At 37.9% G+C, this 25689-nt stretch overlaps 1 protein-coding gene across 2 annotated transcripts in view; it reads left to right on the top strand.

Annotated features, from left to right (window-relative positions):
- The first annotated feature begins 2383 nt into the window (after nucleotides 1-2383).
- LOC111586358 (1-phosphatidylinositol 4,5-bisphosphate phosphodiesterase beta-1-like) overlaps nucleotides 2384-25689 on the top strand; it is a 56210-nt gene continuing 32904 nt past the window's right edge. Inside the window, exons 1-12 of one of the 2 annotated variants that reach the window (XM_055018739.1) lie at nucleotides 2384-2643; nucleotides 10502-10579; nucleotides 14537-14605; nucleotides 15249-15389; nucleotides 16111-16190; nucleotides 16579-16632; nucleotides 18988-19063; nucleotides 20326-20426; nucleotides 20901-21064; nucleotides 22347-22493; nucleotides 24156-24313; nucleotides 24989-25071. In XM_055018739.1, the coding sequence (XP_054874714.1) occupies nucleotides 2545-2643; nucleotides 10502-10579; nucleotides 14537-14605; nucleotides 15249-15389; nucleotides 16111-16190; nucleotides 16579-16632; nucleotides 18988-19063; nucleotides 20326-20426; nucleotides 20901-21064; nucleotides 22347-22493; nucleotides 24156-24313; nucleotides 24989-25071 (1250 nt within the window). In that variant the 5' untranslated portion in view covers nucleotides 2384-2544. Of the gene's footprint in view, nucleotides 2644-10501; nucleotides 10580-14533; nucleotides 14606-15248; nucleotides 15390-16110; nucleotides 16191-16578; nucleotides 16633-18987; nucleotides 19064-20325; nucleotides 20427-20900; nucleotides 21065-22346; nucleotides 22494-24155; nucleotides 24314-24988; nucleotides 25072-25689 lie in introns of both variants that reach the window. The other variant, XM_055018738.1, reaches the window with a different exon arrangement.

Here is a 25689-nt window from a genome sequence, read left to right as displayed (position 1 = left end):
AAAACTGTTTAAATTCTCTTCTCTGATGGGAATATTTCCTTTTTTGGACTTTGGAAAACACTCATGAACAATTTTTCCCAATTTTTTGACCTTTTCAGACCAAATTAGCCATTGATTTATCAATTAGTTTATTAGTTGTTAAGTATTACGTTAAGCTGCAACTATTGTGATTGTGGATTAATCAGTTTAAACCATTTTTAACAAAAAATATGTCTAAAGTCTTTCTGCCTTTATGACTGTAACGCGAATATTTTTGGGACGTTTATGGAAACACTGATCAACATTTTGTCGACCAAAGAACTAATTGATTAATCAATAAATTGATTAGTTGTTAAGTATTACATTAATTGGGAGCAATTTTGATCATAATTTAATCAGTTTGAGCAATGTTTTAAGAAGAAAGTCTAAATTCCGTGGTTGTAGTTTCCTAAATGTGAATATTTCCTCCTCTGTAACAGTAAACTGAATATCTTTGGACAAAACAGGACGTTTGATATCTTAGGCTTTGGAAAATCCACATTTTCTGACATTTAATAGAGCAAACATCTGATCAGTTAATCGATTAGTTGAGTAACAGCACACTATTACACTAACTGCTATTTTGCTAATTGATTCATGAGTTTGATCAATTTTAAGAAAAATTTACCTAAATCCTCCAATATCAGCATCTTAAATGTAAATATTTTCTGGTTTCTTTCCTCTGCTGTGGCAGTGAACTGAAGATCTGTGGAAAAAACAGTACATTCATATCTTAGACTTTGGAAAATCCACATTTTCTGACATTTTATAGATCAGATAGTTGAGTAACTGACAACTATTTTGATATTGATATTTTGATGAGTTTGATCATTTATTTAAGAAAAATCTGTCTAAATTCTGTGATTGCAGCTTCTTAAATGTGAATATTTTCTAGTTTCTCTCCTTCTCTGTGACGGTAAACTGAATATTTTTGGACAAAACAACACATTTGATATCTTAGGCTTTGGAAAATCCACATTTTCTGACATTTTATAGATCAAACATCTAACCAGTTGATTGATTAGTTGAGTAATTGATGAATTCTTAAGAAAAAAAACTGCATAAATCCTCTAATATCAGCTTCTTAAATGTGAATCTTTTCTGGTTTCTTTCCTCCTCTGTGACGGTAAACTGAACATATTTGGACAAAACAGGACATTTGATATCTTAGGCTTTGGAAAATCCACATTTTCTGACATTTAATAGATCAAACATCTGATCAGTTAATCGATTAGTTGCGTAACAGCACACTATAACAGTAATTGCTAACTATTTTGCTAATTGATTGAGTTTGATCATTTTTAAAGAAAAAATAGTCTAAATTTTCTGATTGCAACTTCTTAAATGTAAATGTTTTCTGGTTTCTTTCCTCCTCTGTGACAGCAAACTGAATATTTTGGCCAAAAGAAGACATTTGTCAGTTAAAACCCTAATTGATCATTTCATTTCTTAATTAGTTGCCAGCCAGTCAGTTTATTAGTCAATTAGTTAATGAGTGTGAACAATTCTTTAATAAAAATAGTCTAAATTCTCAGATTGCAGCTTCTTAAATGTGAATATTTCCTGGTTTCTTTATCGTCTGTTTATCTTTTGACAAATTACGGATATCATCATGTACTTTTTTCTCTCTCTTTTTTTTTTAACCATTTCCTGACATTTTTAAGTTAGAAAACAATCGACATGTCCTTCTTTAATCAGAATAATCTTTCTAAGCTGCATCAGAGTAACTTCTCGTCATGTTTCTGTGGCTGGTCATCGTCCTGAACCCTCCCTGATGTTCGACCTGCAGCTGGTTTCAAACTAACTGAAGCCTCCGGAGGATTTGAGGCTGCAGCAGATTAAAGGAAGCTGCTGGAGTGGCCCGGCTTGATCCCGGCTCGGCTCGGCTCGGCTCGGCTCGCCCCGCCCACTCTTCTTCCCTTTTCTTCTCCCACCAGCTCTCCTCTTCCCCTCCTCCTGCTCCTTCTTCTCTCCAACTCACCCACTCTCTCCTTTCTTTCTTTCTTTCTTTCTCTCTCCCTCTCTTTATCCTTCCCCCATCTGTGGGAAGCCGCCGTTGTGCGCATGTCGCCAATGAGTCAATTTGTGGAGGCAGTGCGCGCGCGCACACACGCACACACACGCACACACACGCACGCACACACACACACACACACGCACGCACACACGCACACGCACATGCACACACACACACGCACGCACACACGCACACGCACATGCACACACACACATGCACACACACACACACACACACACACACGCACACACACACACACACACGGCATCTGCTTCGGTCTATCCGCGAGATGCAGCACCGACGGAGGGGAGAGGGAGGGAGGGAGGGAGGGAGGGAGGAAGAGGAGGGAGGACGGTCGGAGGAAGAAGCAGAAAACAAAGTGACAGCAGCCGGGAGGACGGGAGGACCGGAGGATGCTGCTGCTCGTCACTTCTGAGGAGTTGTCAGCATCACGGCAGCAGAGCAGCTCTGGCCGGCGTGTCGGTTCATGTTGATGCCAGTGTGAAGCCATGGCGAGCGCTCAGCCGGGGGTCCACGCTCTCAAACTCCAGCCTCCGTCCGTCTCCCACACGCTGAGGAACGGCAGCAACTTCCTGAAATGGGACGAGGTGAGAACTGTCCGCCGCAGAATTCCAATCAGGAGTTGAACCGGGATGTGAGCAGGAAGCGGGAGTTGAACTGGGATGTGATGGAGGGAAGGAAGGAGGCGAGCCGTGTTGTCAGATGCGTTTACGATCCGTCTGTTGATCGGCAGCGGGTACCTGTGGATCCGCGTGGATTCGGTTTGTTCCGTCGCCACCTGTTGGCGTCCAACCACTCGGTGTGTGTTAGTGTGTGCAGTTGTGGGTAGAGTTGTGTGTGTGTGTTTCTGTGTGTGTGTGTAGGTATGCTGAAGTACGGAGCTCCGACAATGGGGGAAACGTGCTGGCTGTCCGGTTGCTATGGTAACTGGCATATTTACCCACCGCCTAAACAGATCCGGTGTTTGTGTGTAAAAATCGATGAGCCGAATAAACAGCATGAATCACACTTTGTGGAAGAAGAACTGTTGGTTCTGGTGTGTGTGTGTGTGTTAATGCTTGAATTCGTAGAAATGAGCTTTATGAAAAATAGAGACGGTTGCTACGGCAACGGGTGACAACCAGGAGATGTGGTGGAGCATCTTCTTCTCCTCTTAGTTTTTAAACTCAGGTTTTGCTCAGATCAAGGTGAGCAGCTCCGACAGTTTGACCTTTTCCAGAATCACGCAGAACTTTTGTCAGAGCTGACTCGGAAACGGCAGCTGAACCTGGTTGTGATGCCATAAAATGAAACGTAGAACTGAGAGGAACCAGAGTTATGTCCAGTAGCTGCAGGTTTTCTGATAGAACTTTCTTGTAGATGCATTTTAACAGCACAAACCCATTAACTGACTTGGTAGCAACTCAATCTTTCAAATTATTGTCAATTGAAAATGTGTATAAAGTCTTAAAATGCACCTTTTTTTGTACACAAATACAGAGTCTTGTGTCTATTGGTTGAAGTGTGAATGATTTAGGTTCAGTTGGATTTAGCTGAAGCTCTTGTTTGGACTCCTAAAGACAGGGATGTTTCAACCCAATGGAGATGTTGTTTAAACCGATGAGTATCTGCACAGCTTAAGCCGCTAGCCTTGCAAATTTGGATAATTTTTTTTATCAACATTCAGTGGAATTGCACATTAATATTCAATTATCCTTCCTGACATTGTTGTTTTAGTCGCATAACTAACTCTGCAATGACAGCACGGAAACATGTCAAAGAAATCTAAGAACAAGAGCGCTGTCCGGAGGTCATTAAGCATCATGTAAGTCTTTGTCATGGTGCCCATTGCTAGCTAAACTAGTCGACATCTTTGTTAACTTTAGCTCGATGCTTTGCTTACGTCTGCAGCTAAACAAATGTCACTTTACATCGTTCAAGATGTAAATTTTGAACAATATTCTTAATGTTGTGAGTTCAGGTTGGAGGTCATTAAGTGTCCCTAAAGTCTTTGTCATGGTGCCCGTTGCTAGCTGAACTGATCATTATCTTCTTTAACTTTAGCTCAAGTCTTTCATGTCTACAACCAGACAAATGTCATAAAGCATGAGCGCAATTTATGGTTGGACATTAAAGATGCAAACTTTGAACAAAATTCTTAATAACCTGAGCTCTGTTTGGAGGTCATTAAGTGTCCCAGAAGTCTTTGTCATGGTGCCCGTTGCTAGCTACACTGGTTTAACCTCAACCCGATCCTTTGTTTCTGTCCATAGCCAAACAAATGTCATAAAGCAAAAACACAATTTATGGTTGGATGTTAGAGATGCAAACTTTGAACAGTTCTGTTGGGAGGTCATTAAGTGTCTCAGAAGTCTCTGTCATGGTGCCCATTGCTAGCTAAACTGATTGGTATCTGCTTTAACCACAGCCAAACAAACGTTTTAAACAATGACAGCAATGTGTGTTTGGATGTTAGAGATACAAATTTTGAACAATGTTCTTAACCTACGGTCTGTTTGGAAGTCATTATATGTCTCAGAAGTCTTTGTCATGGTGCCCGTTGCTAGCTAAACTCCCTAAACGAGACCCTCTCTTGCCATCATGAACTGTCTATAGTCTGAGTGACTTCTCCTCTTGTTTGTCTTGTTTTATGATTTTTAATATTTAATGATTGTCGTAAATTTGGTGTACTCAGGCTGTTTTTAAAACATTCTGTAGAAATAAACTTGCTATGACTCTGGTCAAAGGTTCAACAGTTCAGTTTCCACCAGTTTCTCCTAAATGAAGCTGCTTCTACCAAACCTCCGACGTCAGACAAAACTATTTAAACTCTCACAGCCTCACATGGTCCTCGCTGCTAATTGCATTTTTACTGAATTTCATGAAATCTTGGATCTTTGCATTTCTTTTGAAGTGTCTGAATTCTCTCATCGTCCTTCATTCTTACTCCAGTTCGCCTGCAGGCGTAAAGACATCAGCCGCCGTCATGGCTGTCGTATGGAATCATTTAGGGAATATCAGAGCTTAAATTCAGATTACGACGACATTAACAGCTGCAGGATGCAGCCGAAGTGTTGTTTGGATCATTAAACACTGGTGGGCCCAGAAATCTTTGGGTTTTATTCTGATAATTGCAGCATTTTCGTGATATTTCAGAGTAAAATGAGTAGAAAAGGTGAGACACTGAGCTCATACCACCTTCTTTATTTGACATTAAAATTAGCCTTATTAAGATGATTTATAGGCGTAATCACATGTAAATGTGTGTCTTTTGACTAGAATACACGTAAAATACTGAGCTAAACCAGAGTTTGCAGCTTTAGCCACCAACTGGACTGAGATTAGTGCATCTTACAGGTTATTAATACTCTCTAATGTGGGTGAGCGACACTTTAAATAGTCCAGGAGAGGAGATGCTGGTGCTGATGCAGAGAAGAAAATCACCCAAAAAGCCTTAAGCTCAATAAACCAAAAATAAATAAGAATCTGCTGCCTCTGTGTTGCTGATAAAAAAGAAATCTAAAAATTGTGTCCAAGTTGATCCGAATGAGACGTTATTTAACTCCCACAGCAGCAGACCTCCTCCTCCACATCCTCCTGCACCTCCAGCCTTCGTCCTTTTTCATTTTTAGGATGCTTTTTATATCTGACGCTTCCAGTCTTGTCTCAGTGAATCAGTTAACTGGACGCCACCAGATGCCAACAGTGACCAGCCCTGTAGCTGCAGCACGCAATCTGCAAAACACACAACACCAGTGTCAGGAAGCGTCGAGTCGATCTGCCGCTTGGAACCAAAAACAGAGGAGCAGCGAAATCTTCTTCATTAGGGGTTTAATTCTCTGAACTTTCAACGTTTATTCCTTCCCGTCTCATTTTTCTTCACTGTGGTTAATTTTTTACTGCAATCTAAAGTCCTGCAGCTCTATGAAATAGATAAAAAGAGGAACAAGTTGAATTTCTTTTTGAAAAGACGATGCAACAACACAGCAAAGGAACACAAAATGACTTGAAAGAGAAGCAAACCAACATGAAATAGAGGCAAAATGCACAAAAACTGAGAGAAATGAGACAAAACGTCAAAACAGAACAGTAAAAACAAAAATATACACAAAATGGCCACAAAGAGATGCAAAATAAGCATAAAAGATACAGAAAGATGATAAAAGATCTAAAGTCCTGCAGCTCTATGGAAACAGAACAACATGAAGAAGGAGAGAGAACTCAGAAATGAATTCTGTGCAGCGCGGCACAATTAGACATCATAAAAAAGGAAAAAGTTTGATTTCTTACGACAGTGAGACGCAAAAGACGATGCAACAACACAACAAAGAGACACAAAACAACTCCAAAGAGACGCAAACCGACTCCAAGCAGATGCAAAATTAACTCAAACACACAAAATCTCTAAAAGGAGACAAAGACAGCAAATAGAACAAAAAAATCAACAAAAATATGCACAAAATGGCCCAAAAGAGATGTAAAATATCAACTACATGATATATAGTCCTACAGCTCTACGGAAACAGAACAACATGAAGGAGAGAGAACTCAGAAATGTCTAAAATGCAGCATGACTCGGGTAGAATGACACAAAAATAAAACAAAAAAAAGACACATTTCTGTCTAAAACTACCAGAAAGAGTCAGAAAAGAACAACTAGATGATGAAACAACACAGCAGAGACAAAAAATGACCTGAAAGAGACGAAAACCAACACAAAATAGATGCAAAATGAACATTAACACATGCAAAAACTACATAACCAAGAAAGAACCAACAAAATGAACAAAAGTGCACAAAGAAACACCAGATATCAACTACAAGACGCAAAAATACAATAAAAGACAAACTCCTGCAGCTCTGTGGAAACAGAACAACATGAGTTAGTAGAAGTTAGAATGGTGGAAATCCCAAAAACAAATAAACAAAAGTTGCATTTTTTTGGATTATTTATTTTACAGAAACTGAAAAAAACTTGATTTAACATGTGCAACACTTTTCCAAATGCAAATGGCCCTAGATCAGACCTGGGCATCCTACGTCCCGCCGGATGACCCTGACTGGCCCGTACGAGGTCACTGGAAAATATTAAAAGTCAATGCAAATATATATCATCACAATACATGCAAGCAACACGCCTGCACTGCTTTTATTTTGAAAGATATGCTAAATTAACGTTTTTTCGCGCGTCACCTTAGTCCATAAGGTCACGCGCGACCTCGCGTTTTTTCGCGCGTGCTTTCCATAGTTAGTATGCGGTTTATGCGCTGATTGGAAGATGTCAGCTAACGGCAATAAAAGAAAGATTTATTCCGAATGCAGAGTTTTTACCAAGGCATGGACTTCCAGGCATTCCTTCACTGCAGTCAGAGGTAAAGCTGTGTGTCTAGTTTGTGGAGAACAGATCGCGGTGCTCAAGGATTATAATCTGAATCGACATTACGAGACCAAACATGGCGGAGAAGTACAAACATTTGACTGAAGCAGAGCGGGGAGGATGTCTGAAGGTTTGCTAGCTAAACTGCTAAAGCAGCAATGACTTTGTTTTACCAAAGCTCACATCAAGGGATGCAGCAGTCAAGACGAGTTTTCTAATATCCTACAAAATCGCCAAAAACAGTAAACCATTCTCTGATGGAGAGTTTATAAAAGAACTCTGCAGCGCTTATATGCCTGGAGAAGAAAGGAACGTTCGTTAATGTGGCCCTTTGGAGGCGAACCGTAACGAGGCGGGTGGAGAGCATCGCCGTAAATCTGGAGCTTCAGCTGCACAACAAAGTGGACGATTTTGACGTTTTGTCCTTGGCTCTGGACGAGAGCTGTGATGTCCGTGACACAGCCCAGTTACTCATCTTTGTACGTGGACTAACAAAAACCTTTGAGATGACGGAGGAGCTGGCAGCTGTTCAGCCAATGAAGGGAACCACGACGGTGAGTGATTTATTCACTGAGGTAAATACACGCATGAACAAGCTGGGACTAAATTGGGAGAATTTGGTTGGTGTTATAACTGATGGCTGTCCAAATTTGACAGGGAAAAATGTTGGACTTTTGAAACGGATGCAAGATAAAGTGACTGAAATAAACCCAGAACAGAAACTGATATTTTTGCATTGTATTATACATCAGGAGGTGCTGTGTAAGTCAGTGCTAAAAATCAACCACGTGACTGATGTAACTAAAGTAGTTAACTTCATCAGGGCAAGAGCATTGAATTACAGACAGTTTGTTGTCTTTGTGGAGGAGATGAGAGTGAACATGGTGAGCTGTCAGATGGATCAGCCTGGACAAGGTGCTTAAACCAGTTTGGGATCTGAGAGCAGAGATTCAAGAGTTTTGTGAGAAGAAAGGCAGAACATCACGGAGCTCTCAGATGCAGACTGGATGGCAGACCTTGCTTTTGCTGTTGATGTGACTGCACTAATGAATGGACTAAATACCAAGCTGACCAAATGTATAGTCTGGTGACTGCTTTTATGAGAAAGCTGACGTTTCTCTCAAGCCAGTTGGAGGACAACATTCTCACCCACATGCCTACACTGGAGGAAGTCACACCATCAGCTGATCACCTCCACAGGTACTCATCCATGTTGGAGCGCTGCATGCTGAATTTTCAAGACGATTTGAAGACTTCAAAACAGTTGAGAGTGAAATGCACATGGTTTCCTCTCCCTGCAGCTGCAGTGTGAATACTGCACCCAGTGATGTCAAACTTGAACTCACTGATCTGCAGTCTGATAAACTACTGTCAGAACACTTTAAGTCAGGATCACTGCTGACTTTTTATTGTTCTCTCAAAGAGGAGAGCTTTCTAAACTTGAGGAGGGATGCTCAGAAGATGTTGGTTCTCTTTGGATCCACTTATATATGCAAACAAACCTTCTCGGTGATGAAGTTCAACAAATCCAGATACAGATCCTCTCTAAGTGATGATCACTGGGTGCTGTTCTTCACATATCCAGCACAGATATTCAACCTGACTTCAGTTCACTTGTTTAAGCCAAAAACAGGCTTGATTTCTCTCACTGAACAAAAAGAAAAGAAATGAGGTATGCAAACAAACAAAGCTGGATGCATTTAATGCTTTTCATGGAAACTTAATGTTGTGGTCGTTTTGCACGTTTTTGAAAATGTTTTTTTGAATATTTGTTAAATAATTGTGTTCTGTATTCCACATTATTGTACATTATTGTACATCATTGTATTGTGTAATTTACTGTTTTTATTGAGATATATTGAGCAGAGCTGTAAGTGTATTGGGTAGCTGTTGTCTTTCTTTATGCTTCATTATGCTGCAGTCATCTTAATGTAAAGTTAGAAAAAACTGACAACACTATAATGTTACAATATGTTTGCAATGTTCCTGTACATCCAGCAGCTGTTAGTCCAGATAAGCTGTAGCAGTTACCTCATAGTGTTCATGATGAATCAAAACTGATATGAAAAGGCAAGTTTCACATCTCTGCCAGCTGACGGTCATATTGCTGTGGAATAAATTCTGAGTGACGGCTTACTGACTTCGTTTGTAGAAACAGCGACTGCTGAAAAGTAATTAAAGCACTTGGAAAAACAGCTTCACATTTTAAGTATGTCTTTATGATAGTAAATATCTACAACTCAATAGGCAGCAATCATAGTTTAAATGAAAAAACAAAGTCTTTCATTAAATAGTTGTGTTCTGTGTTCCACATTTTCATTGTATTGTTTCATTTACTGTTTTTGTTTAGATATATATTGAGCAGATATATCTCCTCGATGGAAACACTTCCTGCAGTTCAACAGAAAAGTCACTGATTTTTTGTCACGTCACTGTTTGTTGCAGCTGAGTCACAAAAAGCTTCACAGCTGCAGAGAGAAGTGCAGAATTTTTTATTATTAACAGAATCATGGCAGCACAAATGCTTTACTTTGGGCAAATTTTCAATTGCAACAAGTAGAATAAAATAATTTGGATTAAAATTAGAAGTTTAAGCTACGTGACAGATGATTAATTCAGCTGGAAAGTAGAAAATCTCCCAGTTTTGTTTTTTTTCTTCCAATATTAATATTATTTATTATGGAATGTTTATATTTTATTTATAGTTGTGTGAAATTCAAACCAGCAGGAAAAGTGAACCATCTCACTGAGTTAAAATGGGATAAAAACCACATGTAGTGAAACCTGAACAGAACTTTAGTCTGTAAAATTGTTCAGTTTTCTCTGTTTAATGACCACTTTTAGAAGTTTACTCAGTTCTGAGGGGTAAAATCATGGACACATGATTCATCATTGTGTGGTGCCTTCACACGCTGGTTTGCATAATTTTCACATCCTGGTGATAAACACTGATCCATTGAGGTGGATTTTTATCAGTTTGAGCCACATTTTTATGAAGCTGGGAGACTTTTTTGAGTTTATCATGTGGAGAAGTTTTGCTATTTGAAAGCAGTTTTTAGTGGCATTCACCGACTCTTCTTTCTCTGCAGGATCTGTCGACCGTCTCTCCAGTGACTCTTTATGTGGATCCACATGGATTCTATCTGCACTGGACCGAACAGAACAAGGTGAGCATGAACACAAACACTGAACCTTCAGGCTTTAACCCTCGTTTTGTCCTGCGGGTCAAAATTGACCCATTTTAAAGTTTGAAAATGTGGAGAAAAATATATTTTCACAGTGAAACTTCTGATGTCCACATTTTAAACATTTTTGGGAAATCTTTGAACCAAAATCCAGCAAATTTAGCTGGATTTTGGTAAATTTTTTGTGAATATTCTTAAGAGAATATTAGAAGTTTTACTGATATATATGGAATCACTTTAGATAATTTTAGGATTTTTTGGGAAGATTTTTACTCATTTTCTGAAAATATTTACAAGAATTTTCTTTCCATATTAGGGGGATTTTTTTAAAAATAAAACTTTTAGGGGAATTTTTTCAGGAATTATTGGAATTTTCTTCCTGAAGGTTTTGCAAATTTTGAGAAATTTGGGGATTTTTTTTTGCTGAATTTTTGGATTTTTTTCAGACAAGGAAACAATATTTTTTGGTGCCTGTAAATGAGGACAACAGGAGGATTAACACAGAATTAATTCTGTCTACTAGATGATCCTGGTTTCTTCTGTGTGTAAAATGTTCCTTTCATCGTCTGTAACTGTTCTGACCAACCACCTGTCAACATGCTGATATGAGCCTTGAAAGTTTTCCCCAGCCTCATATCACTACACAACTTCCTCTGTGCTTCACTGTCAGGTCACTGCACTACTACTGATCAGAACAGACACAAAACCAGCCTAGAAAGTTTACCCAGAATACAGCTTTTCAAAGTTTTCTCTGGTGAATTATCAGAAACACATGCAAGGTACCAATGATTGTTTCTAGGACTCTATACTAAAGACGTTAAACTGCTGTAGTTTTACTGTTCACATTATGATACATCCTATAATATTCATGCTCAAAGTTGGTTATGAATTTCACTTGAAAAACTTTTGATGCATTTTGGACCATTTTTAAGTAATATTGGTTCATTTGAAAGTTAGTGAGCATCAGTTTTAAATGATTGTTGACAAGTTTTCGCCATTCTGGAAATGTTTTGAAGCATTTTGCATCAGTATGATGTATTTTGGGCAACTTTTAACTTTTTTGCGTTCTTGTGAACAAATCATGAGACAATTTGCAAGTAATAATAGTATTTTTAAAAAACATTTTAAGTCATTTTGGACAATTTTTGAGTAGTTCTGGTTAATTTTGAAAAAACTTTGAGGCATTTTGCATCAGTATGATGTATTCTGGGCAGTTTTAGTCTTATTGTAGACAATTTTTTAGTTATTGTAGACAAATTATGAGGCATTTTTGACAAGTTTACAATAGTTTGGACATTTTTTGAGGAATTCTGGACAAACTCAAACAGAAACATGTCCATGGTACCAATGACTGTTTCTGTGACTCTATGTTAAGACATTAAACTGCTGCAGTTTTACTGTTCACACTGTGATACATCCCATAATACTGATGCTCAAAGCTGGTTACAGAGAAATGAACAGAAATCAATATCTGAATGTTTGGTTGTTACGGTGGTATCCGAATATTTATTTTGGGATCTGAATGTTGCACCACCACTGCCCCCATGTCAGATGATGTCATGTGATCAGTATTCGATTCGTCCCTTCACCCACCCCCTGTCCGACGTTACTATCCGATCAATCCAAATATTCGGATATTCGTCAATAATCAGGCTGGATATCCGGAGCCCAGAAATTGCTATTCGGGCCAGCCCTAGAAACCAGATCTAGGCTTTATGTTGTGACACTTGGCTGGATGTAAAACTGACCTGGTGTCAGTTTTTACCAGAACTCAGATGTGTTTTTCCTCCTAAATGTCATGTGTTTATCTGCTGAACTGATGAAGTTGTGATTCTCAGAAATGATGGATGAAGTTCATTAAACAACTCTGAAAATGTTCATAATATGAAGGTAAAACTTGCACGGCTTCATTAAATGTGCTCCAGTTATTTCAGACTCTAAACACCCTCTGATTGTGGGGTCAGGTGGGAGGAAGTGATTGGTTTCTAATGAGGTGTGTGGAGGTAAATTGGATGTTATTGAGCTCCGACAGGCTGTTTATGAACCAGGACAGAAGCTTGTTTGGGGTTTGTTCATGGAACCAATTTTGGGTTTTGTTATTTTCCTCAGTGTCAGTTTGCACCTGATGCATTTATCACTGGATTCAGTGAAGTGGATAATTTCCTGTCAGATGATGGAGGAGTAAAAACTGCTCAGTATCGCAAAGGGTTTATTGGTGTAACAAGATGTTTGATGACATACAAACTGTTCCAACATGAAGCTTCTTGTAATAAAATCTACTGAGACTAAGTTTATGCTTGGGTTGAGGTTCTTCTGTCACTGAGTTTGTTGGATGATATTCTAATAAGTCCTGTGTCCCTGGAGACCTCAGTGTTCCTCCAGTTTATCAAAGAGAAATGATTCTTCCTCTGGAGCATTGGACTCATCCTTCTTTCTGTGCAGCTCCATGCAGTTTACATTTTATCTCTGTGTTTGCATAATACCAACCCTGTCTCCCAAATATTGCATTCCTTTGTAATCAAACCACATTTTCAAAAGTATTTTCTCCCTGAAAAGTAAAACTATAAAACAGTAGGAAAGGTTTCTGGGTTGAAAATGCCACAAAATCCAACAAAGGAGGCAGAAATCAACACCAGGACTCTGCATTGGAGCATCAGTCTTAGTCTTATGTTCTGGTTTTCACTCGATGTTTGGTTAAGTTTTGGGAAATATCAGGGTTTGGGTGAATCCAGCCATTTCACAGCTTCTCTTCCATTTTTCTGGGTTACCAAGGCAACAAGTCTCACCCCATCTAATTTATGATTGGTTGGCTGAAAAGAAGTGACAGCAACGCAATGAAATAAACTGAAAAAATATGTTGAATAGAAATGCACTACTGTTCAAAAGTATGGGGTCACTCAGACAATTCCATGTTTTCCATGAAAACTCCCACTTTTATCCATGTGCTAACATAACTGCACAAGGGTTTTCTAATCATCAATGAGCCTTTCAACACCATTAGCTAACACAATGTAGCATTAGAACACAGGAGTGATGGTTGCTGGAAATGTTCCTCTGTACCTCTATGGAGATATTCCATTAAAAATCAGCTGTTTCCAGCTACAATAGTCATTTACCACATTAACATGTCTACACTGGATTTATCATTCATTTAATGTTATCTTCATTGAAAAAAATGCTTTTCTCTCAAAAATAAGAACATTTCTAAATGACTTCAAACTTTTGAACGGTAGTGTACATGAATTAAAGTTGCTCTATATTAGTTAAAGTTGCTCTAAATGAGTTAAAGTTGCTATATTTTAGTTAAAGTTGCTCTACATTCATTAATGTTTGTCTATATTAGTTAAAGTTGCTCTACATTAGTTAAAGTTGTTCTAAATGAGTTAAAGTTGCTCCATATTATTTAAAGTTGCTCTAAAGGAGTTATAGCTGCTCTAAATAAATTAAAGTTGCTCTGCATTAAAGTTCATCTATGTTAATTAAAGTTGCTCTATATTAGTTAAAGTTGCTCTAAAGGAATTAAAGTTGTTCTATATTAGTTAAAGTTGCTTTTCATTAGTTAAAGTTGGTCTTTATTAGCTAAAGTTGCTCTGTATTAGTTAAAGTTGACTGTATTTCTGATTCACAATAGAGAACAGAAACAAGTCATAAAGTTTCCAGTATGTCAGATTGATACTGAGGTGAAGCCAGACTGTTATTTCTCTACAAAGGGCTGTAGAAAGTGGATCCAATCCTGATCTGTGACGTCAGATTTTTCTTCACATTTCCTGTATTGTCTGTGGACTGTAAATGTTATCACTCTATAAATACGAGCAGCTCAGGAGACAGCTGCCGTCATTGATTTCCACCCTGCAGGGGCTTTAAATCCTCAGCAGGAAGCATCGGGAGGCGTTTAGCTGCAGATATAACAGCTGATTCTTGTGTTTGTGCTCCTAGCAGGACACGGAGCTGCTGGACCTGACGCTGGTGAAGGATGTCAGGACGGGTCGAAGCACCAAAACACCAAAGGTACCGCCCACTCCACCAGCTTCCAATATGTGGTCTTCTGTTGGTTTCTTCTATCTGGGCTTTTATCTTCCCTTTATGATGAGTTCAGACCTCCTCTACACCTACACCTGTCATTTGTTTTTTATCTTTTATTCTTCTGATTTCTATTTATCTCCGATCAGGTCAATGCTTTGATGCTGTCATTGGGTTTTATCTTCCCACCATTCAAGCAAAAGCTCGAATGGTGGGAAGATAAAACCCAATGACAGCATCGGAACATCATTACAAAGAGTGACATGTTTTGTTCAGTGGCAGCAGAATTCACCTGACTGGAGTCCTTAAATGGTTTTAAATCAGGACGATTGATTCACTGTTTGCTGTTTCTGTCTCATTTTTAACATTAATAAAGTCCTGAAACTCCGGAAACAGGACAACCATGAAGAAGGAGAGAGAACTTTTACAAAAATGGAAAAAATAAATGCTGACTTGTTTGTTATTTGAGACCAAAGCCTGAATTCTGTGAAATCTTTTGGCTGGATTTTGAGGATTTCACGTGTTTTCAGACGTGGAAATTACTTTAAGATTAGTTGGACTTTCTTCCGCTGATTGGCTCCGTATGTAATGAATAATTCAGATGCTGTTATTCCTGTGTGTCGTCCAATAGGAGGCCAAGCTGCGGGAGCTGCTCGATGTGGGGAACCTGGTTGGTCGACTGGAGAACCGCATGGTTACCGTGGTTACGGCCTCGGACCTGGTAAACGTCAACCAGCTGATCTTCATCGCCTCACAGGAGGATGAAGCCAAGGTGAGGAACTCACTGAGGATGATGAGGATGAGGATGGTGAAGATGAGGATGATGTTGATGAAGATGAGGATAGTGTTTATGATGATGAAGATGGTGTTGATGAAGATGAGGATGGTGTTGGTGAAGATGAGGATGGTGTTGATGAAGATGAGGATGTTGTTGAAGATGATGATGGTGAAGATGAGGATGTTGATGAGGATGGTGTTGGTGAAGATGAGGAAGGTGTTGATGAAGATGAGGATGGTGTCAATGAAGATGATGGTGAAGATCAGGATGGTGCTGATGCAGATGAGGATGGTGTTGATGAAGATGAGGATGGTGTTCATGATGATGAAGATGTGGATGATTATGAGTATTGTGTTGATGAAGATGAGGTTTGTGAAGATGAGGGTGATGAGGATGGTGCTGTTGATGAAGAAGACGAGGATGAAGTTAATGAAGATGATGTCGTAGATGATTGCGTTGTTTTTGTTGATGAAGATGAGGTTGGTGATGATGAAGATAATGATGTTGAGGAGAATGAGGACAATGCAAGTGATGATGAAGATGAGGAGGAAGATAATAATGTTCTTGTAGATAATGTTGACGTTTACATGAATGATGCTGATGATGAGGCTTGTGACGTCGATCATGAAAGTGATGATGAAAGTGAAGTTGTTGTTCATGTTGATATTGATGTTGTTGATAAAGTTGTTGTTGACAGACTGTGTGGTTTTTGTAGATCTGGTGTGAGGAGCTGTTTTCTCTGTCTTCCAACCTGCTGAGCCACAATCTGAACAGAGACCAGAGTCTGCTGAAAGCGTGAGAACACACACACACACACACACACACACACACACACACACACACACACACACACACACACACACGCGCGCGCGCGCGCACACACACGCACACACCGACACACGCACACATGCACTAATGAACACACGTGTCAGTTTAAACTTCTGCCTTAAAGGAAAAAGCTGTTTTTATTTAGCATCATTAACTTACTGTTGATGTAAACGATGGAAACATTTTATAGAACAGAAAACTGTGAGTTTTTATCACATTAAAGATAAAATATCATCAAATACTGCAGTTTTATCTACCAGGGTTTGTGTTTTATAGTCACAAACTTGTAGTCTTTCTTCAAGATGATTGTTTATTAGAGGAAATAGATAAAGCTCATTCCTTGTGTCTGTTTCAGGTACGTCAGATTAACTCTTCAGCCGAATGCAGAAGGAAGAATTCCTGTCAAGAAGTGAGTGATTTCTAAATAGCTTTATGTTCTAAACCTTCAGTCTGTCCAGATGTTAACTTGGAGGCACATGTTGCAGTCGCTGGTTGAGAAACCTGCAGAGACTCGCACAAACTTAAACTTTGCTCTTTCCCATCCTTTGCTTCCAAAAATAAACTTAATTCCACGTGCACTTGGGGAAGCAAAAACAGGGACAGGATTCACGAAGGTGCTTAATTCAGCACTGACCTGGTAATCAACTACTGCTGGAGCATGAGACGGATAATACTGTCATGAAGGAAAGCTGTCTTTTAGAAGCAAACCCGCAGCAGAATTAAGGTCAGTCGATATCTAGGAAGCCGAGGGAGTAGAGACGACGTTTTAGGAAAGCAGAGACCGTCTGAAGGATGCTGAATATCACAGTGAGGACATTCACAATTTTAGGCTTCTAAAGATCTGAAAAGAGACGCAACGGAAGTAAACAATAGATGTTGGGAAGAGGGAAACTTCTGGACAGGAGGTTCTGGAAAGTAAAGATGTAAGTTTAGGGTTGTTGTGTTCAAATGTTCTGCAGTGCATTAAGAAAAAACTGTAATTCTGCCTCCAGGCTGTTCCTTAGTGTTTTGTAAATGTTCAAGAACCTTGTAAAGGTCCAGTAGAACACACTCTGAAATGTAATATTAGAGGGTAAATGTAGTTAGAGGGTAAATGTAGTTAGAGGGTAAATGTAGTTAGAGGGTAAATGTAGTGTTAGAGGGTAAATGTAGTATCAGAGGGTAAATGTAGTATCAGAGGGTAAATGTAGTATTATTAGAGGGTAACTGTAGTATGAGAGAGTAAATGTAGTATTATTAGAGGGTAAATGTAGTATTATTAGAGGGTAAATGTAGTATTAGAGGGTAAATGTAGTGTTGGAGGGTAAATGTAGTGTTGGAGGGTAAATGTAGTGTTAGAGGGTAAATGTAGTGTTGGAGGGTAAATGTAGTATCAGAGGGTAAATGTAGTATCAGAGGGTAAATGTAGTATTATTAGAGGGTAACTGTAGTATGAGAGAGTAAATGTAGTATTTTTAGAGGGTAACTGTAGTATGAGAGAGTAAATGTAGTATTATTAGAGGGTAAATGTAGTATTATTAGAGGGTAAATGTAGTATTAGAGGGTAAATGTAGTATCAGAGGGTAAATGTAGTATTATTAGAGGGTAAATGTAGTATTAGAGGGTAAATGTAGTGTTAGAGGGTAAATGTAGTGTTGGAGGGTAAATGTAGTGTTAGAGGGTAAATGTAGTGTTAGAGGGTAAATGTAGTGTTGGAGGGTAAATGTAGTATCAGAGGGTAAATGTAGTATCAGAGGGTAAATGTAGTATCAGAGAGTAAATGTAGTATCAGAGGGTAAATGTAGTATTATTAGAGGGTAACTGTAGTATGAGAGAGTAAATGTAGTATTATTAGAGGGTAAATGTAGTATTATTAGAGGGTAAATGTAGTATTACAGGGTAAATGTAGTGTTAGAGGGTAAATGTAGTATTAGCGGGTAAATGTAGCATTAGAGGGTAAATGTAGTGCCAGAGGGTAAATGTAGTATTAGAGGGTAAATGTAGTGTTAGAGGGTAAATGTAGTGTTAGAGGGTAAATGTAGTATTAGATGGTAAATGTAGTATTAGAGGGTAAATGTAGCATTAGAGGGTAAATGTAGCATTAGAGGGTAAATGTAGTATTAGAGGGTAAATGTAGTGTTAGAGAGTAAATGTAGTACTAGAGAGTAAATGTAGTTTCAGACACGGGGGACGAAACTACAAGAAAAAACTGGACCTGTGGATGTTGCTAAATCAATTAAACAAATTAAATCCAAACAGGTCTTACAACTAAAATGAACCGTGAAAGAAAACGACTAAAGTCCCAACTCAAACTGAAAAACAAAGATATTAGCTCTGAGTTTAGCTGACAAAGAATAACTGACGAGTGTGTACAGGTGAGTAAAGTTAGCGAAGCCTGGCCCAGTTTCCAGACGGTGGAAGGAGCGGTTCAGCTAAATCACAGCAACAACGTCGAGTACCGGCCAGTAAGTGTTTGCAGAATCACTTGAAGAGGACTATTTGCTCACAATCCCACAGCAAACTGACAGAGGCTGAGCAGGTTTCCACAATAGAATGGGATAAAATGGTTTTCAGCTGTGCATCGACTAAATACTGACTTTGAGGGTGTGGATACTCACACAGTTGTAATTTTATGCTTTATGTTTTTAATTTTTAAATTAAATTGACCACGATTCACTGTAGAGAAGCCAAGAATCAAGTAGCTGTAATAGTTAATGATGTGTTTATGTTCACATTTTTTCTTATTGCACCTGTAATAAACTGGTGATGTTTCTGTGTTTTGCAGCATCGTTCGGCTGTTTTCATCAGACAGGAAGAGGGTAGAAAATGCCCTGGAGAGCTGCAAACTGCCCTACGGACGGGTAAATACTTCTAATAAGTTTGTTATTATGAGAGGCAGCAAACAGTAGATGCACAACCGTGGTTAAAATATGATGTAGATGGATGCTTTGAAAGACTTTTTTCTGGATTATTGAGAGACTAACTGGAGATTCGGGTGACTTAGGTTGAGAGTAATGTCTACTGATGTCAGGAGAAGTGTCGCCGACAGCAGCAGTAAATGCAAACATCAGTTCTGAGGATTCTCTCTGATCTTTGGGTTTATACTGTAGTTAGGAGAAGGTCAGATTTAGATTACAGACCAACATGGAGATAACTCGTCTGCTTAGTCAAGTCAGAATAGATGATATCTAACCTCGATCAGAGCAGAGACTCCTCGGACATCTTCCTCCTACAGCTTCTGCCCGTCTGAAGATAATTTGGGATGACGTCAGCTAACAGCTGCAAGGAATACCTTCGAAAGGGAAAGAGTCATTTTTCCTTCACAACACTGTTTTTTTTTGTCTGTTTTCTTCAGTTTTTATTGTTTGTTGTTGATTTTTTACGACTTACAGTCTGTCTACTCTGCACATTAACTCTATAAAGATGTTACACCATGTTGAATGTATCGCATTTCACACAAAATCAACGACTTTCACACAGTCGAAAATCTGTTCTCTCTACTTTTTGTAGTTTCTGGCTGATAAATTGTGTCATTTTGTTGATTTATTAAAATGTATTTTTTTTCTATTTATTTTTAAAGATAACCTGCCGGAAGGTTTTGGAGTTCTGCAGCCAATACAACAGTCTTTGCTCACATGAATCACACATTAAATATTCCTGTGAGAAAGATTCTTGAACTACACAAGACAGTTATTGCGCTTTTTAAAGATTTTTGTATTTATTTATTTTTACAAGAAGTTGGAGGAAGATAAAATAAGCACAGATGCTAAATACTGAATAATTGTACAGAGAAATTTGTGCCACCAGAGACTGAATTTAAGAAAATCTTTAAATGATAGAATTTGCATTTTGTAGAGTGTAATATTTTAAAATTGAATTCAGTTGCTCTAAAATTTATTTGATCCTCACTCACTGCCTTCAGTTTTCACAATTCAACTTCAAATTCCAACAATTACTACAATAATTACGATTTTTAAGTTCAGTATGTATTTAAATTATTAAATTTCAGTAGTACAAATTCAAACATAAATTATTCACATTTAGTTTATAGTGGCACAAATTCCCATCCATACAAATTAATAAATATCTTTACATTAAAGTCTGCCTGGTTTGTGTTTGACAGGGTGACAGCATCAAACTGGAGGATTTTACTCTGGAAGTCTACAGGAACTTCCTGGACAGTCTCTGTCCTCGTAATGAGCTTGGAAACATCTTCAAACTGCAGTAAGTGAACAGAAAACTAAAAGATTTGTTAATGTTAATGTAACAAATCACTCCAAATTCTTTGATATGAGAATTAAGTCAAATAATGATTCATCTTCTGTTCCATTTGTGTACAAAGAATCTTTAGCTTTGTTTTATTAGTGACGTCTTAACTCTGCATACACTGTAAAAAAGACCTAAAAAATATATATATATATTTTTATATATATATATATATATATATATATATATATATATATATATATATATATATATTTTATAAATAACTGTGCAGGAGAAGGGGAAGAAGGAGAAGGGAAATTTTTTTCACACATTACACATTTTTACTGTCATTGTTTGACAGTTTTTCAAATTTCTGGACATTTTTTACAGTGTATTTAAGGTCAGATTGCAGATTATTGATTATATATTTTCATACAGATTGTTGTGGATTCCTTCAGCCGCCTCTAACCTTCCTCTTGTTCTGTTCTTTAGAGGAGCGAACGGCGGAACGATGTCGGTCGATCAGATGACCGAGTTCATCAACAACAAGCAGAGAGACCCGAGACTCAACGAGATCCTTTATCCTCCTCTTCGTCCTGCACAAACCCACAGTCTGATGGAGAGATACCAACACGACCAGGCCCAGCTCAAGCAAGGTGGGAAAAAACACCATTTACGCTGTTTTTATGCCATATTTCTAAACTGCACTTTAAAAAAATAAGTATGTACAATATAACATTGTCACGACTTTATTAAATGCATGTTTGCAGAAAAAAGACGATCTAATTTACTGGTTTAGATGGACATTTTAAACTGCAAACTTGATTTTAATGAGTTGTGTTGACATAATAATGTTGCATCAACTTAATATTGTGTGTAATTTAAAGTCAAATTTAAGTGTTAATTGATTTAAAGTGAATTCATGTTTTACTGACAATGAAATTGTCTTCGTTTTACTTCTTCATGAGTCCATTCTCAGACATATTCAGTTTAAAAAAATACAATAAAAAGGACATCTTAAGACAATACTTCTTCAAGCAGTATGGCCTGTGATTAAATGTACAAATACAGATTGAATTTAAGTAAAAAGATAATTGTTTCACAATTTTGTTGTTGATTTAACTTTTTTTTTAAATGCATGAACAAAATCATGCTAAAGCTGCTCAAGAAAATCTAATAAAAGCAACTTGATTTATTTACTTAAAAACTTAACTTAATGCTAGAAAAGGCAATTTTTGGGGGATTTTTGCAATTGTGAAACCAGTTATTCAGTAATCGCTAACTAAAACCATCTTTGATTGTGGCGGAAAAGCGAATTCCCCTTCATTGGCTGAAAATGATCTCATTAAAAGATGTCAAAACTCAAAAAGACTCATGCAAACTGTTGCTTTATTTTTATTTTTTTGCTGCATTTTGCAGAAAACTCTGCACTTTAAATGCCTGAAACGTCTCATTTGAAATCCAGACATTTCTTCCTTGATCTACATCATCATGTCACTCATTAGCATAATTCCTGCTAGCTGCTAATTTAGGCTCAAACAACGAATGCAAAGCTTCAAAATCCAACATTATTTCCTTACTGGAGCCACTTCTGTTGCAGCTACTTCCCTAAATTTAGAGATCTGAGGTAACTAACCAACCCTGCCTGGCTTTGGTTGGATCAGCTGACCAATCAGAGCAGAGTGGGCGGGACTTAAAGAGACAGGAGCTAAAACGAAGCGTTTCAAACAGAGAAACTGCAGAAATGTACATTATGAGCAAAATAATGTGTTTTTTAAGCATGTAAACATGTTCTAGTAGACCCTAAAAGTAAAACTATAAACGGCTAAATGTGCAGATTAAAGGGTTCTTTAAGACAAATTTGTTCATTTTGCAGTCTGATTTTTATTCTAATGTGTTTTTCTCACTCTTCTGTTTTGGTGTTTTTTGTATTTTCAGGTTCCATTTCTCTGCAGGCGTTTTCCAGTTATCTATCCAGTGATGAGAACGGAGTGATTCCACCAGAAAAACTGGATCAGTCTGAAGACATGAGCTTCCCGCTGTCGCACTATTTCATCAAGTCGTCACATAATACCTACCTGACAGGTAAAAACGAACCCAGTTACCTCCTTAATGTCAAAATAAATATGGTTTTCAATATTTTTTATGCAAAAACAAGTCAGTTGAGCTGTTTTTTATTGTGAGTTTGGGTGTTTATTTTTTGTCTCAAAGCTTCTGCAGCAGTAATTCTTGCTTCTATAAATCTGTTAACTGTGATTTACTAAGTGTGGCAGCATAAAGTGTAAAATTACAACAAAATCATAGCCTATAATGCTAAAAATATATACATATCACACCACTTTCTGTTGTGGAAGTTCAGTGAGGTGGAGAATATGAGGAGGTAAAGTTTACTGATATCAGGAGAAGTGACACCAACAGAGCAGCAGTTCATGCAGCATCAGTTCTGAGGATTCTCTCTGATCTCTGGGTTCATTTTGTAGTTGGGAGAAGGTCAGATTTAGATTACAGACCAACATGGAGACAACTAGTCTGTTTAGTCACGTCAGAATAGATGATATCTAACCTCCTGCAGTGTCTGCTGGTCTAAAGGCCATTATGACCTTAGAAAGAGGAAAGAGTCATTTTTTCTTCACACTTTCCATTATCCTTGCAACAACAGTGAGCCAATTGTTGAAAAAACTATTAATTTTCCAATTCAACATATCAAAGTAGTTAATAAATAAATATAGCTGGATTGTGTTTGAAAGCAGGAGGCACTTTGTTTGACTTCTAGTAGAAAAATCCATTAATTCAGTGATTTTAAATGTGTGTGGAGGTTGATTTCTTTGTTAAGTGTGAGGAAATAAATATTCAGTCTGGAGCTTTGCTGTTTTTTCGTGGCTCCAACAAATCTTTGAACAAGTTGACAGTTTGATTCTGCCAATAAATCAGAGAGTTGAAGGAACATTGTGCTCGACAAACATCCCCAATAAACACCAGTGGTAATAAAAGGTCTTTATTCGTACGTCAACTGGTTTAATTTAGCTTCAGGTGGCCTCAGAGTGGAAACAAACATCCCGACTGGACCCAGAGGAAATGGGACACGAATGGACTCAACGCTTCTGGGTTTAATCAAGAGCAGAGGCCTGTTGAACCTGAATCTAAAACGAGACGTGGCCTAAATACTGAGGTCTGGATTGTGTCCTGCTGGGACTTCAGTGTGTGAATCTCCCCGATCGGCCACCTGTGAAAGGAAACGTTGGACTGGATGTTGAGCTCGTTACACATTTTATAATTGTGTGTTTTTAACAAACATCTGAACTCACAAACATGCTGTCTTTTTTTTTAAAAAATCACAATTTCTCAACTAGAAACTGTAAAAGCAGAAATAATCCATGTTTTTAAAAACTTTTTGATGGTCCTTGAACTATTTCCTGCAGAAAACTTAAGCACTTTTATCAAAATCTATTTATTTTGCATGTCTCGTTTAAAAATTCCCCCAAAATAAACTGTTTGTATTAACCAGATTCTGTAAAAAAAAAACAAAAATTTGCAGGTCTGCAGTGTAACAGTGAAACCTTTAATATCTTAGCTGGCACCAAAAACCACAAACAAGGAAAAAGAGACAAGAGCAAATAGAAAACACCCAGAAACTGTTTGGGGTTCAGAGGTTTAACCATTAAAGACAAAATGCTCTTTTCTAGCTACCAGGAGGTTCTTTGTGTTGAACTGTGTTTTAAATCCTGATTTCTTGTGGTTGTGTTTCAGCCGGTCAGCTGGCTGGAAGCTCCTCGGTGGAAATGTACCGTCAGGTTCTCCTGGCCGGATGTCGCTGTGTAGAATTAGACGTTTGGAAAGGACGAACCGCCGAGGAGGAACCCGTCATCACCCACGGATTCACCATGACGTCGGAAATCTCCTTTAAGGTGCGTCGACTGGACCGTGAAACAACCAGAAGTGGCTGTTTGTCACTCGCTTTTCATAAAAAATGCACGTTGAAACTTTTTTTAATGCACATTGGATTCACATACATATAAAATACAACAGATTTACATGACATTGATGTTTTAAACATTTTATTTTGCACTTTGAATTTTTTTCTTTTTATGGAGTTAACACTCTCTTCTGTTCAGGGTGCAAATATGTGAGATTAACCATTTTCATATTTTAGGTGTTGATTACACTTGTTAATTTTCTTACCAAAAAAATACTTTTAACAATTTTCCTTTTACATTTTTTTACTTGAAAATGAATCAATTTGACCCGCAACAAAACAGGAGCGTTAAATACAACATGTAGAATAAAGAGATTTTGATGGAATATCACGATTTTAAGCTTAGATTTGAACCATTTTCCCGATAGAACCGTACAAAATAAATGTTTATGGATCCTCAGAAAGCATAAAATCCAATGATTCCTTCTGATTTTCAAGTTAGTGACTGACAACAGGTGTGACTTTGGCTTCACTTTCTCAGGTTGAATTTTATTCTCTGAGTTTTAACAGGTTAAAAACAGACTAACACTTTTGAACTTCTTGTGTTTTTGATTGTTTCTGCTTTATTATTTTCAGTCCTGATGTCTTCTTGTCTTTTATTTTGTAGGAAGTGATCGAAGCCATCGCTGAATGCGCCTTCAAGACGTCACCTTTTCCCGTCATTCTGTCTTTTGAAAACCATGTCGACTCGTGAGAATCTCTTTATTTGTGGATCATTCCAGAATTAGAGAACATTTGGGCTTCAAAATGTTTGAAAAATAAACCAGTTTTCTGCTCCATATTGATCAATAATGGGTAATAAACTATCAAAGGCTTGATTGGCTCAGCTTCCACATCAATGGTAGCATTTTTATTCCATGTTTTCTGTGTTGTTTGCTAACCCTACTCTAATCACAGTAACAGGGTTGCTAATCCATGCTAATGTGATCTTTTTCTCAGCAGTAGAAGCTAGATATTTAGCTGCTGTTACTGCTGACCAAGAGGACAAACTGACTGATGGAAAACAGTCCAAAGAATTAGTCTGATCCTGATAATATGAGGTAGAGTGAGACATTCAATCAAGGCTGACAATGTGATGAAGATATGAAAAATAGAAGAGAGGACATAGCTTTGATCTACACATTCTTTAGGAAAACTGTTTGATGATGGAAACGAAAAAAACAAGACACAAAACAACAAAAAGAGACAGAAAATGACAAAAACAAGACGCAAAATGACAAAAACAAGACACAAAATAACAAAACAAGACATAAAATCACAAAAACAAGACACAAAATGACAAAAACGAGACACAAAACAACAGAAACG

Source organism: Amphiprion ocellaris, chromosome 16 (assembly GCF_022539595.1).
Source record: "Amphiprion ocellaris isolate individual 3 ecotype Okinawa chromosome 16, ASM2253959v1, whole genome shotgun sequence".
In the NCBI taxonomy this organism is placed as follows: domain Eukaryota; kingdom Metazoa; phylum Chordata; class Actinopteri; family Pomacentridae; genus Amphiprion; species Amphiprion ocellaris.
Note: the sequence above shows the minus strand (reverse complement) of the source record. Positions and strands in the feature narration are given on the sequence as shown.